This window comes from Physeter macrocephalus, chromosome 1 (assembly GCF_002837175.3).
Source record: "Physeter macrocephalus isolate SW-GA chromosome 1, ASM283717v5, whole genome shotgun sequence".
Taxonomy (NCBI): Eukaryota; Metazoa; Chordata; class Mammalia; order Artiodactyla; family Physeteridae; genus Physeter; species Physeter macrocephalus.
Window position 1 is genome coordinate 85073378 of NC_041214.2, and position 14377 is coordinate 85087754.

At 37.1% G+C, this 14377-nt stretch overlaps 1 protein-coding gene across 1 annotated transcript in view; it reads right to left on the reverse strand.

Moving 5' to 3' along the window:
• The window catches only part of ATP13A5 (ATPase 13A5), a 94328-nt gene extending 86917 nt beyond the window's left edge, over nt 1-7411 (reverse strand). The window contains 5 exon segments of the mRNA XM_024124185.3: nt 3883-3885; nt 5893-5973; nt 6078-6148; nt 6363-6509; nt 7187-7411. Coding sequence (XP_023979953.3) covers nt 3883-3885; nt 5893-5973; nt 6078-6148; nt 6363-6509; nt 7187-7411 — 527 coding nt within the window.
• Nucleotides 7412-14377: the final 6966 nt, after the last annotated feature.

Consider the following 14377-nt stretch of genomic DNA (forward strand, 5'->3'; position numbering starts at 1 on the left):
CTGGTTAAAATATATCTTAAGTACAGTACAACTCAAGAATCAAAATGAAATTAGAAAGGCATTTTGAGTTTTTTTAAAAAAATAATTTGATTATATTCTAAGAGCAGCTAAAAAGACACAGATATGAAGATATTCCTAGAATTCTCAGGCATTCTAGACTGCCCTTGATGTTGGAGATCATGTCTATCTTACCTTGGTATCTCCAACACTTAGGACAGGTCCTTAGCATATGAACTCAATGAATACATGAAGGAATGAGCCAATGAAGTGGAGGATGGTATATGGTCTTCACGGCTAACACCTTGTAAATCCACACATATGTACATTACAATAAGAAGCCCTCAGGGAGGGATAAATTAAGAGGTTGGGATTAACATATGCACACTATTAACATATGCACACTATTATATATAAAATAGAAAATCAGTGAGGATCTATTGTATAGCACAGGGAACTCTACTCAATACTCTGTAATAACCTATATGGGAAAAGAATCTGAAAAAGAATAGATATATGTACATGTATAACTAAATCACTTTGCTGTGTGCCTGAAACTAACACAACATTGTACATAAACTATACTCCAATATAAAATAAAAATTTAAAAAAAGAAGGCTTCGTGTTTGCAAAGCAATTTACAATTTACAAAGTTCTTACAAAAGATTCTCTCATTTGATCATCACAATAGTCCAAAGGATGTGGTACATGTATACAATGGAATATTACTCAGCCATTAAAAAAGAATGAAATAATGCCATTTGCAGCAACATGGATGGACCTCCATGAGATCTGAGAGTCCTGTCTCACTGGCTTGAAGTCCTCAGAATGTCTGCCAAATAAACATAATTCTCAACTTTTAGGTTGTACTCTGTAATAACCTATATGGGAAAAGAATCTGAAAAAGAATAGATATATGTACATGTATAACTAAATCACTTTGCTGTGTGCCTGAAACTAACACAACATTGTACATAAACTATACTCCAATATAAAATAAAAATTTAAAAAAAGAAGGCTTCGTGTTTGCAAAGCAATTTACAATTTACAAAGTTCTTACAAAAGATTCTCTCATTTGATCATCACAATAGTCCAAAGGATGTGGTACATGTATACAATGGAATATTACTCAGCCATTAAAAAAGAATGAAATAATGCCATTTGCAGCAACATGGATGGACCTCCATGAGATCTGAGAGTCCTGTCTCACTGGCTTGAAGTCCTCAGAATGTCTGCCAAATAAACATAATTCTCAACTTTTAGGTTGTACGTTCTTTTTTCAGTTGACAGCCATGTTTGAATCACAGACAGGCATGCCCCTTGCTGCTTCATCTATTCCACTGTCTCTTGCCAAAAAGTATTGCATGTTTAGGGAATTGTGTACTCATCTCAATCTCAGCACAAGCCAAGCAGAATTTTCAGGGACTGTGACCAATGGCTGAGCAACCAGAAGGAATATGAGGTTTGAAGCTGGGTCACATGAGCAAAGTTCCAAGGAACAAAGGAGATGACATGCCCTGACTTTAGAAATCTGACGAGCTGGCAGGGAAAAAAGAAGCCCTAGAATTATTCCAGGTGGCCTTACAAAACTAAATAGTCAGAATGAAGTTAAGTAGACTTGCCTAATATTCAGAACCATTCATTACGGGAATAATTGCTTCGGACGTAGAAGGTCCCTCTCCAAAGAGATTGAAGGATTTCTTAACAGGGGAAGTTATGAAGGGCATTTCTGCACTGGCTATGAAGCTGTGCTTGAAGGAGCACTGAGGTTTCTTGCAACCATGAGATATTAGTAAACCTGCTGGAAGGTATTTCTGAAAAACCAAGCATGAATGACTAGGAATATTTTCTTTGGCGATGGTCTCTATCTCTTTTCAATCTGATTATTTGTTCATTCATTCATCCATTTATCAATTTATTCACCAAATAATTGTTGAGAATATGTTTTCTGCTAGGCCCTTTAGGCTCCAGATGGTGAAGACTAGGCTGGGGGTCCTCAAAAAGGCAGGAGAAGCATGTCACAATCACTGGTGAGCATCTTCAAACTGCGTGTGATCGCTCGGCTTCCATTCTGATAAGCCACCAATAGAGTCCTTGGCAGGGAGGGAGGCCTGTAGTTTTCCAAACAGTTAATACTAAGCCTGAGGATTCTGGCATGACCCATTTCCATGAACTGTGGAATTTTTAGGGAGTGGGTTTATTAGAGTTTGAAAAAAGTTCCCAGGTGATTTTGCTAGCTAATCCCTCACTCCCCTAACATACCCACTTTCCAACAGAAGGGAGAGCTAAGAAATTCACAGATGCATAGAAACAGTACTCAATTGCTGGGATTTGGGTATGGTTGTAGAGTATAACCCGTATGTTGGTCTTAGAGCCTTCCCATTAAAAAATAATAATAATAACAAGATAGGCACGTTTTGAGAAACTGCTTTCAAGGGAAAAAATCCCTATTTTAGCAGTACTTGAACCTGCTTCTATACTTTATAATTTGTACAGAGAGGATCCGTTTTACAAAAGTGATTGTAAAAAAGAAAATCACAAAAGTGATTTTCTTTTTTCACATTAGTTCTTATCTGTGACCTGTCTATTTCTTTCATTTCCTAAAGCACATTTTCAGATAACCTCAAGTTCTTGCAGGGTTTCATGCTCTATATGTGAGCTGAGTGAGGTGCTTCTCATCAGCTTTTTGGGGAAAGTGCCTGGAGCATTCCCAGGCATGAAGATCCAGAAAGCAGAGGACCAGGAGGGCATCTGGGGAGAGGTGGGGATGGAGAAATCCCAGGATCTCCAGGGAGACCCAGGACTTAGGCTTACTCATGCTGCCATAAGGTTTTGCTCTGAAACAAGACCTTAGAGTTAAGTGATTTTATACTTTCAGTGGACTCAGAGCCATAGAACCATGGGTTATATTTTTACATTAAATTATTGACTTCTAACCAAATGCTAAGATTTGAGACAATCTCATTGGATTCCAGAAGAATGAGTAAAGCCTGTCTCTTCTACTCTAACCAAACCTTCCTTGCTCTTTCTCAAAGAACTGATCTGATGGGTATCTATATGTGGGCTGTATTCTAAGGATGGAGCTTTCCAAGGGGAAAAGGTCATGGTCTATAGGCACAATTTCTTTGCTGACTTTTGCTTCCCACAAGACCTGAGCAGTAAGAGAAAAGGGTTTTGTAGCAGCCCTAAATCTCTTTCTCTCTCCCCTGCCTTCCTCTTGTTCTTTTTTCTCTCTCTTCTCCTGGAACAGCTTCCACCCGCTTGGAGCTGAAGCATTGATGGCAAATCCACCCTCTTTTGCTGCTGTCACTCAGATTTCTTTCCTCTGGTACTAACAGGCAAGTCTTTTCTCTCAGTGGTGTGACAAGTGTTGAGAATTAAGTTTGGTCCTGCAGAATCACCAAGCCAATTATCAGTACCACTTTCACAGCTCCAGATTCAGCAATGTCACACTGAAATCAGCCATGGTTGGAGTATTCCCATTAGAGAGATTAGCAAACCTTAGCCATCAAAATTTTCTTCTTCCAGAGTTCTGGGTTACCAACACGGCAATTGGTCTGGAGCTAACTAACCCCTGATTAGGACGTGCCTGGACCTCTACTGCCAGAAAGTTCTCCTTCAGGAGGCTAAATAAAGGAGGCAAAGGTAAATAAGCTAAATAAAGTTGGGCTGAGTGAAAAGATGAAGGGTCACTCAACTTAAAAACTGTCCTAATAGGAAGACAGCTTGGATGAATGAGGGATGAGGTAGGTGTGTATTTTCCATAGGGCCCTGTGTCCTTGTGGTAAGAGAATTACCCCAAGTGTCTATGGACCTGTCTGGGACAGGCACTAAGATGGGAAGTTGTGTTCAGTTCATGAATGAATGAAGGTAGGGGCAGGGAACCTCCTGGAATAATTTTCCTGCTTTCTTCCTGATACCCTCTGGCAATTTCTCTCCAGAGTAAAATTATCACAGCTGATGTCTTGATTTGCTTTTTGCTACCGGAAAGTGAGAACTATGAACATCTGTGCATTTTCTCTCTTTGCCTTTGCTGCTATGAAGCCTGAAAGAGGAAGTTGTATTTAGATTTCGTGGCTTTTCATGATCAGAGATTTTTGTGTATCCCTCTTCCTTTATTTCTTTTATTGGGTCCTTGCTTTTCATGCAAGCAAGCTCGAATTCATTTAGGAAATTGATAAGCTATCATTCAACCAACCAATCAATCACAATTAATTTTTGAAAAAAGCATTTAGTCTTACACTAAAATATAAAAGGGAAAATTGGTGGGGGACGGGGGGAATGCTCCATATTCTACTTGCTTTCTTTACTCTCCAAAGAGAAAAACCCACAAAATAAAATGTGACTCTATGTTTCTAAGTAGATTGTCTCCTCTAGTCTTCATATTTGGGAAACTATATTCTGTGTCTTGCTTATTAGATTGTCAAGTTCTTTATTGTGTGGACCAGATTTAAATTTAATTATGTATGATGCTTATTAAAGATTGGCACTTGATAAATAAGGACAAACATGAGGTAGCTACATGGATGGGAAATCTTTCCTGTGGAAACGGTTTCCTAGGCAGAGTATATCTATATTTATCAACTAGATTTCCTAAATAGATCAATCCTTTAAATGTCCTGTGCTTAATGCTATTAAACCAATATGTTTTTAATGACTTTGAAAACTTTTTGTATTTCAGTGTTTTAAGCATTGTATCTGAAATCTTATATAATGATACCATCACTAAGGCACTTTGTAATATTGTCATAATCTAGATGCCTGGTTCATTTTGCATAGTGTTCAGACAGAGGGAAGGCTTGAAAACAATAACAGATCAGTAGCTCGCAGGCTTGGTGTGAATACAAATTATGGGGTTGCTTGCTAAAAATGCAGTGTCTTTTCTTACCACTACCCCAGCTTCTACCTACTAAATCAGAATTATGGAGGAAAACTCAAGAACCTGTATTTTAAGTACCAGATTGCTTCTTAGCTTGAGAATTTTTGTTTCTGACTAACTGTGAAGATGGTCAGGCAGATCCTCCTTCTTGTCCCCAAAACTGGGCAAGAAGTGAAGGTGATTATTAAGATTCCTGGGAAGGCTTGCAATGGTTTACTTTCAGAGTCACCAGGATTCACCATTTCAAATTACAGATTAGGAAAGCAAGGACTCTAGGTCACTGTGAGTTAACAAGGAGCCTAAGAATTTCCTGTGCTACTATAATACTATGATTTTCTAATCTATTGGCATCTATAGATCTCATTCTCATAATTGTACCACTATTCTTTGTCTCTCTTTCCTTCCAGTCAGTTAATGTCTCTGATACGATGACTAAGTCTTATTTATCCTTAGATCCCTTGTGCCTTGCGAAACGCCTGGCATATTAGAGTTTAGTTCACAGATCAATGAATGCATTTACTTATTCATTCCTTCCACACATATCTATTGAGCTTCTACCATGAATCAGGCACTGTTCTAGGTTCTGTAAATAACAGTGGTGAATGACACAGTTAACTGAGCAAACAAAATCCTTCTCTCCAGGGCTGGTTCTCCATAGTAAAATGCAATCATCACATTGTCTTTCTGTCTCTCCGAGGATTTGGAGGATTAAGATGCTGATGTTTATGAAATGACTCAAGATTTTTTGAGGAAAGAAAAGACAACACAGAGAATACTGTTCTATAATCCTGAGAGAAAAGATCAAATGTTATTTGCTTGTACTGTTCTTTCAGTCTTTTCCTTTTAATAAGTGTGCCTAAGATGAGAATAATTTACGACATCTCTCTGATGCCAGTAAATGAGCTGGGGTTATATGAAGCTGATGAAACATTATGTCAACAGTTCACTGATCATAAGCAATGTGGTATCTCCATTTCTGCTGGCAGAGTTTACTCCAGGAGTACCACAAACCCCACCTGACCTCTTGTTCTCCACCGGTCAGACCCAGTCCAAACGTATGATGGATGTCGTAGCAGGTGTTGCTATCTTCCAACAACCTAGGGTGTGGTCAGGACAGGAACCGTACTTCAGTTCACGGTACTTAACAAATCAGTGTTCTTCCCTTAGATCCTGATGAGTGCTGAGGAAAATTCGGACTTACCCAACTTTCTGAAACCTCTTCTCCAAGTGGTTCCAAACATACCTGATTTTCTGCACTTGGATACATTGCAAATGCAATTACAAATGTAATAGAAAAGTTGTCATTCACAAAGTAAAGCCCATCAGGGGAGGTGAGCGTTGTTTATTACATGCAGCTCTCACTTTCCTTGATACGTAGCTGTAATTCCCAGCCCAGCAGTGTGATTTTCAGAACTTTCATCCAATAAATACATTATTTTCTTGTAACAAAAACATGCCATAACATTGTACTCTTAAAATCACTTGCTTTTAATTCTGGCTTCAGTATGGCTTGGTTTATGACAGAGTGGTAGTCAGCCACCAGGGGTTCTTCTGGGTTCTTGCTTACAGGAAACTTCAGTGTGGATAAGTAGAGGCAGATTACCTTCTTCCTCATATATCTTTGAAATTCTTCCTAGAGAAGACAATCCAGCCCATAAATTCTCCAATGTTGTTCAATAAAGCACTCAATCAACCAAATACCTACCAAGTGCTAGACCAGTGGTTCCCAAAGTTTGAGCTGCAGATAAGAGTATCATCATTATCTTGGAAATTGCTAGAAATGCAGGTTCTCAGCCTCACCCCAAAATTACTGGATCCGATATTCAGCAGTCTCTGTTTTAAAGATCCCTCCAGGTAATTCTGATTTGCACTAAGATTTGAGAACCACTGTGCTAGGGAATAAAGAGAAAGATACACTTTGCAAGAAACTTTATATCTAGAAAATAGTTTCCAGCTATCTTAAAATCACACCTTGATGTTTAAAATGTATAATTTCCTCAAAATACATATTTCTGAAAAACTGAACAATCATTCCCATGTTATGTCTTTAAGAGTTATAACACTGACAGCCACTGCTCATGTAATGGCTAAGGGCTCTCACAATTAACCTGACATGGTAGAAATTTCTCCAGGCTGATGTGGAGGAAATGCCCTTCATTGCTGAGTCAAAATAAGACATAGCAAATAGACGGCAGAGATAGTTTTGCCGTCTCCTATTTGTAGACAGGGAAACTTAAATAGAGGAGGATCCACTCTGGAATGCTGGCCATCACAGGCTGTGCAATAGATGCAACACAGAAGGGCACGCACCGTTGTCCTTAGCAAAACAGTGTCTGCTTCTTGCAAGGAGCATGGGATACAGTTGGCCCATACCCTCCACTGGGGCTTCCAGTAGAATAACAGGAGAAGGACCCCACAGGTCAGCACGGATGTTATGAGGCAGAGAGCTCTGCGTAGATTCTGGGTCTGGTAACCAAACACCTCCTGGAGAGTTAATAAAAGATTTACTCTATTTTTTCCCACATAAAAACGCATTCTGTTCCAAGACACACAAACTTTAGATGCAGGGGTTGGTTGAGAAAGAAATCTAGTTTTGGCTGGTTGAATCAGATTGATTGCATACAGCTGTCAGCTGATATAATTTAAAAAAAAGAATGAAGGACTCATTTTGCTACCTTGGCATATGGAACTAAAACATTAGGAGCAAGGAATGGACAGACTTATTTGGTTCTAAATACTCATAAGAGTCACCTCAGATTCATAAAATACTTCATGTTTAGGATCAGATTTACTTCTTTTAGATATAAGGTTTTTTTTAAAAAATTATTAATGTGAAGTTACTGGAGGAAGATGATAAAATTATGACCAATGTGATCCATACTTATATATCTTGCTTTATTCAGATTCAGATTTGTTTTATAATAATATGATTAAGAAGGATTGAGAGTGTGCATAAGCGTACTGATTTCTAAAACAGTAGGGCAATATAAATTATGAGATTATTTGTGGACATGAAAAACTTTCAAAGGACAGCTTATAGGTATTTATCCTGAGAGGAAAATGCTGAAATATTTCTATTTTTAATAGTAGGCTAGTTAATATTTGTCATGAATTGAGTAAAGACTTGAGATGTGGTTTTAGGGGAAGATAACTAGCCAAAAACAATAGATTTGCTTAATTAAAGCTAATTTCTAGTTTCCACCTCCTGCAATGAAGTTTCACAGCATTGTTTTTTAAATTTCAAAAGCTAGATATTTAGTGTGAAGACCCAGAGGGCTCCTGATTATGAATGACATTGTTACTCTACCATTATTTTACTTTCTGCTGTTATTTTGTGTGTGTGTGTGTGTTCTAAGACTGAAATCCCGGGTCCAGATCATAGGGCTATAATGTCAAGAAGATAGGATTTTACTGAGTTTCTATAGCACTTTCAGTGATGGAATCTCCTGAATTTTATGCCAGTTTAGATCATGCTATAATAAATCTCTTGTCTTAATTCTTTGGAAAAGTTTTCATCTTCACTATGGTCATTTTCATTAATATTTTCTAATAAAGAACTCTGTGGTAGATTAACATTTCAATAACGGTTGTTGAAAGTAACCCTTAGACATATTGAAAAGGTCACCGGCTTAAGAAGCTAAGACGTAAGTTTGAGTCACCACTCTGCTAGTTTTCAACTATGTGAATTTAGGTAAATCATTTCACCTCTAGGGAATCCCAATTTCTTCTACAAAACAATTAGAAATATGTGCCTTACAGGGTACTTGTGCTCAAATGAGATAATGTCACCTTAAGTGCTCTGCAAAGTCATTACAATGTTAAGCATTCTTTTCCACTACTCCTCAACACAATCACCTACCTGGGGAAACAATGACCGACCCTTAAGTTTAGTGATGCTGCCACTCTATTTGGAGATTATTCATGATAAGATTTAAATGTAACTTAGAAACACATGTTCACTGTGCTTTTAAGCATATTTTCAGTTGGATCTCCTTTCTTTCTCCTCTCTTTCCTCTGATTCTGTAAACCTGTTTTGGTTTTATTTGTGAATTACAGGTTTATTAGACTCAAATAAAAAGTATATGCCAGTTCACATATTATGTCATAAATATGCATTCTTTTACAAAGTTATTTACAGGGGCTATTGCCAAAGCCCAAGTGTGTGCAAAATAGAAGCAGAACAGTTTGGAATTTTAGCCAGCTTGTAGCTGAAATGAACACATTTCAGGAAAATGACTTTCCTTTTTTCTGTTTACTTACACGCAGCAGTGGCATTGGTAATCATAATTCTGATTCCCCTTCAGGTCTTTTCTATACTTTTTTTTTTATTAAAAAAGGAACTCACAGTGCTATCAAGACTGCAATGAAATCACTATAGCTATACACTGCTAACAACATTATAAACTGGAGTAATTATTTAGGAAAAGCAAGGTGACAAATTGTACTAAGAATTATAAAGATGTTTCTATCCCTTGAATCAGTAATTCTGCACTCAAAAATATACCCAAAGGAAATAATACAGAAAGTGGAAAGTGATGTATATAAAGATGTTCAGCACAGCATTATCTGTAATAGCAAAATTATTAGAAGAAATAAATGATAGCTAATGGTTCAGTAAGATGTGAGTCAAAACAATGGGCTATGTGGGGCCATTAAAAACAAAATGTATGAACTCAATAGGTATGGGACATTATATGATGCTAAGTGAAGAAAAGAACGTAGAACAGATAAAATAGATGCAAAACAAATAGCCACATTATGAACTTTAACCCAACTATACCAGTAATTACATTAAATGTAAATGGTCTTAATTCTGTGACTGAAAGCAAAGATTGTCAGACTACATAATAAAAGAAGATCTACTATATGCTGTTTACAAGAGACACTTTAAATATAAAGAAGCAGATAGATTATAAGGATAAAGAAGGGGGAAAATATATCATGCAAAGACTAACAAAAGAAAATCAGTATAGCTATATTAATATCAGACAAAATAGACTCTAAGGAAAGAAATATTATGAGAAAAAGAAGGACAAAGATCTATTCAACAGAGAGACATAACAATCTTAAATTCTTGTGTACCTGTAAACATAGTTTCAAAACTTGTAAAGCATAATTGATAGAACTTAAATACACTCTCATCATTGAAGATTTTAACACATAAGGAAGGAAATAAAGATAAGAAGAGAAATGAATAAAATAGAAAGCAGACATACAATAGAGACAATAATGCCAAATTTGTACTTTGAGAGGTTAATAAAATTGATAAACTCAAATAAATCTGAATATTTTTAAGGTTATAAAAGAAAATGAATGTGTAGCTAAAAGCCTTTCTACAAAAAAAAAAGAAAAAAACAAACTTCAAGCCCAGATGGGTTGTGAATCCTTTCAAATATTTAAGGTAGAAATTATACCAATCTTTCACAAACTCTTTCATAAATAGAGGTGGGAATGCTCTCAACTCATTTTATGAGTCAGGCCTACTCAGATACCAAAATCTGATAGGTATGTTACAAGAAAGGAAAATTACAGGCTAAGATCTGTCAGAAACATGGATGAAATAATCCTGAAATATATCATCTAACTAAGTCAGTGATATATTAAAAAGGTGATACATCATTACCAAATGGAGTTTATTCTAGGATTACAAGGACTTGAAAATCACTGTATTTGGTATGTTAACTTTCAGGAGGAAAATTATAAGGTGATCTCAACAAATACAGAGAAACTTTCATAAAATTCAACACCAATACATTAAAAAAAGAAAAAACAGAAAGAAACCTCTCAGCAACCTAACAATAGATAGGAACATCTTTCAGCTAACATCATGCTTAATGATAAAATATAGGCCTCTCCTGAGATCACAAGCAAAAGAAGGTTATCAACAATCACCACTAATATCCAGTATAGTATTGGAGGTCTTAACCAGCGCAGTAAGGCAAGAAAAAGAAATAATGTTTACAATAATTGGAAAATGAAAAGTAACAATACTGTATTATATACTTGAAAGTTGCTAAGACAATAAGTCTTAAAGTTCTCACTACAAAAAAGAAGTGGTAACTATGTGAGGTGATGGAGGTGTTTGCTAATGCTATGGTGGTAATCATTTCACAATATTTAAGTGTATCTAATCAACACGTTGTATACTTTAAACTTACAAATTGTTATATGTCAATTATATCTCAATAACCTTGGGGAAAAAACAAGTGAAACTCTTTTTATGAGTATATAATGTGATTATGTACATGAAGAAATGAAAAGAATGTATAAATAAATTATTAGAGTTAATAAGTGAATTTATCAAGGTCGCTGGATATTGAGTCAATATAGAAAAACTACTTGTATTTGTATATACTAGTAACAAACAATTTGAAAATTAAGTTAAATATCATTGGCAATACTATCAAGGGAAAAAATCAATTATCTTGTAATAGTTCTAACAAAGTTGTACAGGACCTCTAAATTAAAAACTACATATTATTGCTGAGAGCAAATATCTAAATAAATGGAGAGATATATTAAGTTTGAGGACTAACCATTAGCTATCCCATTTTGCCAAGTGATGATAGAGGTCATAGAACTGTACACTAAAGATCAGTGTACTTTATTGACACCACTGTATTATATATGTCAATAAAAATAAAATAAAAATGGAGTTTGTTATCAGATATTGTTCCAAGCAGGTGGAAGTTACTTTAATTACTTCAGTGAGATTGGATTGAGAAAGAGAAAATGGCAGCAAAATTTGAAAAGTGATTGAAAAAAGAAAAAGACCAGAGAAGGGGATTTCTATTGGAAATAGGAGGTTTGGTCACCTGGGAATACAGTAGCTTGCCTCCTGGTGTGGATGATTGGGAAGTGCTGACATACATAGGAGCAGAGATAAAATCACATCCCTGTAACCAAGATAAATTTCTGTGAAAGACATGGCTTATGGCTGGGGACAGCTCAATCAAAATATCAACAGGTTTTTTTTTCCCTATCTGTTAAAAAATAAGTAAGTAGATATTAAACCTAGACAGTAGATAGTAGATAGATAGATAGATAGATGATAGATAGATATAAAAGACCTTGTTAATGTCAGAGTAACTTCCAGAAATAAGTAGCTCCTTGAGCAAAGATGAGTAGAAGCAATGTTTTTGCTTCTTTGATAAACTGGCCTCATAAATCTTGGTGAAGTTCCTTTCTATCATTTCTCAGTTTTCCCAGAGTTTATGTGGCTAGATATGGGACTTGAGGTTTAGGATAAAAGAATCACTACTTTATTTGGTACTCTTTCAATCTACTCCCAATTGGCTTGCCAATGTTTATGTGATTCGAGTTTATCATGTTTCCATTTGACCGATTAATCTCAAGTATAATTTGATTGTTCTAGATGCTTATTCTTCTAATGCAGTAAGAGTCACTCAGATTTCTCCTAAATATTGATTTACCTCTGGTAAAATCCATTAAGAAATGCAGGGTAGAGGAGAGAGCCAGGAACAATATGTGTGCCATAAGAGGAAGATAAGTAGAATCCAGAGGTCTTGTAAATGTAAAGATACTGGGAACAGAAGTGAGAGGATCAGAATCTCAACACCATTATACGTGGCTCGTTGCAGTAAAGTGAGTTTTGCCACCTATTAGCTATGTGACCTCAGGACTTAACCTCTCTAAGTCTCAGTTTCCATCTCTGTACTTAGGGGATATTAATAACACACACCTGGAAGAATAGTTGTGAAGATTAAACAAGAAGTGTAAGGTGTTGAGCACAAAGGAAGTGCTCTGTCACCGTTAGCAGTGGTCTGATAATAGGTTCATCCAAAGGAGGAGAGAGGTGACTCCTTCAGTTTTGAGTTGCAGTACAGTGAGTCAAGGATGGTAATGGAAACGGGCTGTGTTCCACAGGGTGAGGACCCCAGATCTGCCACCTATTAGTGGAGTTGAATAGCACAGAGGTTGTGCCCATCTTCACATAGACTTGAATTGTATTCTCTCTAAGCAGTAATGTTCTCTCACTTTTTTTGTTCCCCACTAGAATTCTGTATTCCAGATAACGGGAGAGGTAACACAGCCTTAATTGTCTTTTTCTAGGACCAGAATACGGAGCAAGCAGCTTGGATTAGGAGTAACTGAAATATGCCCATGCCTTTTGACAGAGGTTGTTCCCTAAGGTCACAATTTAGAGCCCTATCCAGGTCTGTCAGCAGAGCCTCTGTTCTTTATAGCCCACCCCATTGCCTTCTAGAAGCTCTCACTTCTATTTCTTGCTCCATACGTTTCAGTTAATGTGACCTGGGTAAATGATTTAATTAACTGAACTTTAGATTCCTCATGTGAAAAATGTGGCTGGTTGTAAAACACATTGGAAGTAGTCTGACGTCACAGTTAAAAGCTTGGGATATGGCGTGAGAAAACCAAGTTCAAATCATGCCTCTACCACTTAACCAGATATCTGACCCTGGGTAATCCACTTTACTTCTGATGACTCAATTTCCTCCTTCATAAATGGAAATAATAACAGTAACTATTTTTCTAGGGTTGTTGTGAGAAACTAATGAGATAATGCATGCAAAGCATTTAACACAGTTCCTGAACACAGTGTTCACATTTTGAACACTCAGTATATGTTGAGAGTAAATATCAGCTTGGTTAATTTACAACAAAATTTCAGTGGATTAGAAGTGGCTAGTCCCATTGGACTCACTGTGAAATGATTTGACCACAGGCAATATTTAGAGCTAAATATTATTTGCCAAAACCATAAGTTGTGTTTCTGAAAGTGATTGATCCAGTGGCTTAAATGGAATTTTTGCTTTTCCCACTGAGCACAAATTGTCAAAACTGAAGTCAAATGCAGGCCAAAAAGAAAACTGCTCACCTTTGTAAAATGTGAAACTAGGGAAAAGGCTTTAAGATAAACACCAAACTAATTAAAAGATTAACAGGGGCTTTCCTGGTGGCGCAGTGGTTGAGAGTCTGCCTGCCGATGCAGGGGACACGGGTTCGTGCCCTGGTCTGGGACCACATGCCACGGGGCGGCTGAGCCTGTGAGCCATGGCCGCTGAGCCTGCGCGTCCGGAGCCTGTGCTCTGCAAATGGAGAGGCCACAACAGTGAGAGGCCCGCGTACCGAAAAAAAAAAAAGAAAAAAAAAAAAAAAGATTGACAGATGTAGTAACTATATACACGAGCACACCCAAGCGCACACCCCCCCCAGTACAACCATCCTTCACTTGTATAGGAGGTAAACAGTGTGACAGAGCATCCTCTGATGCTTACGTAATATGACCTTTATACGTTTACTTAGCTGAGCCTCAGTTTCTTCAGCTGTAAAATTGATATCTAACTAGCTCATAGGGATTAAATGAGAACATACATGAAGTACTAGCACAGAAAGGGCATTTAAAAAAAATGTTTTGGGGCTTCCCTGGTGGCGCAGTGGTTGAGAGTCTGCCTGCCGATGCAGGGGACACGGGTTCGTGCCCCGGTCCGGGAAGATCCCACATGCCGCGGAGCAGCT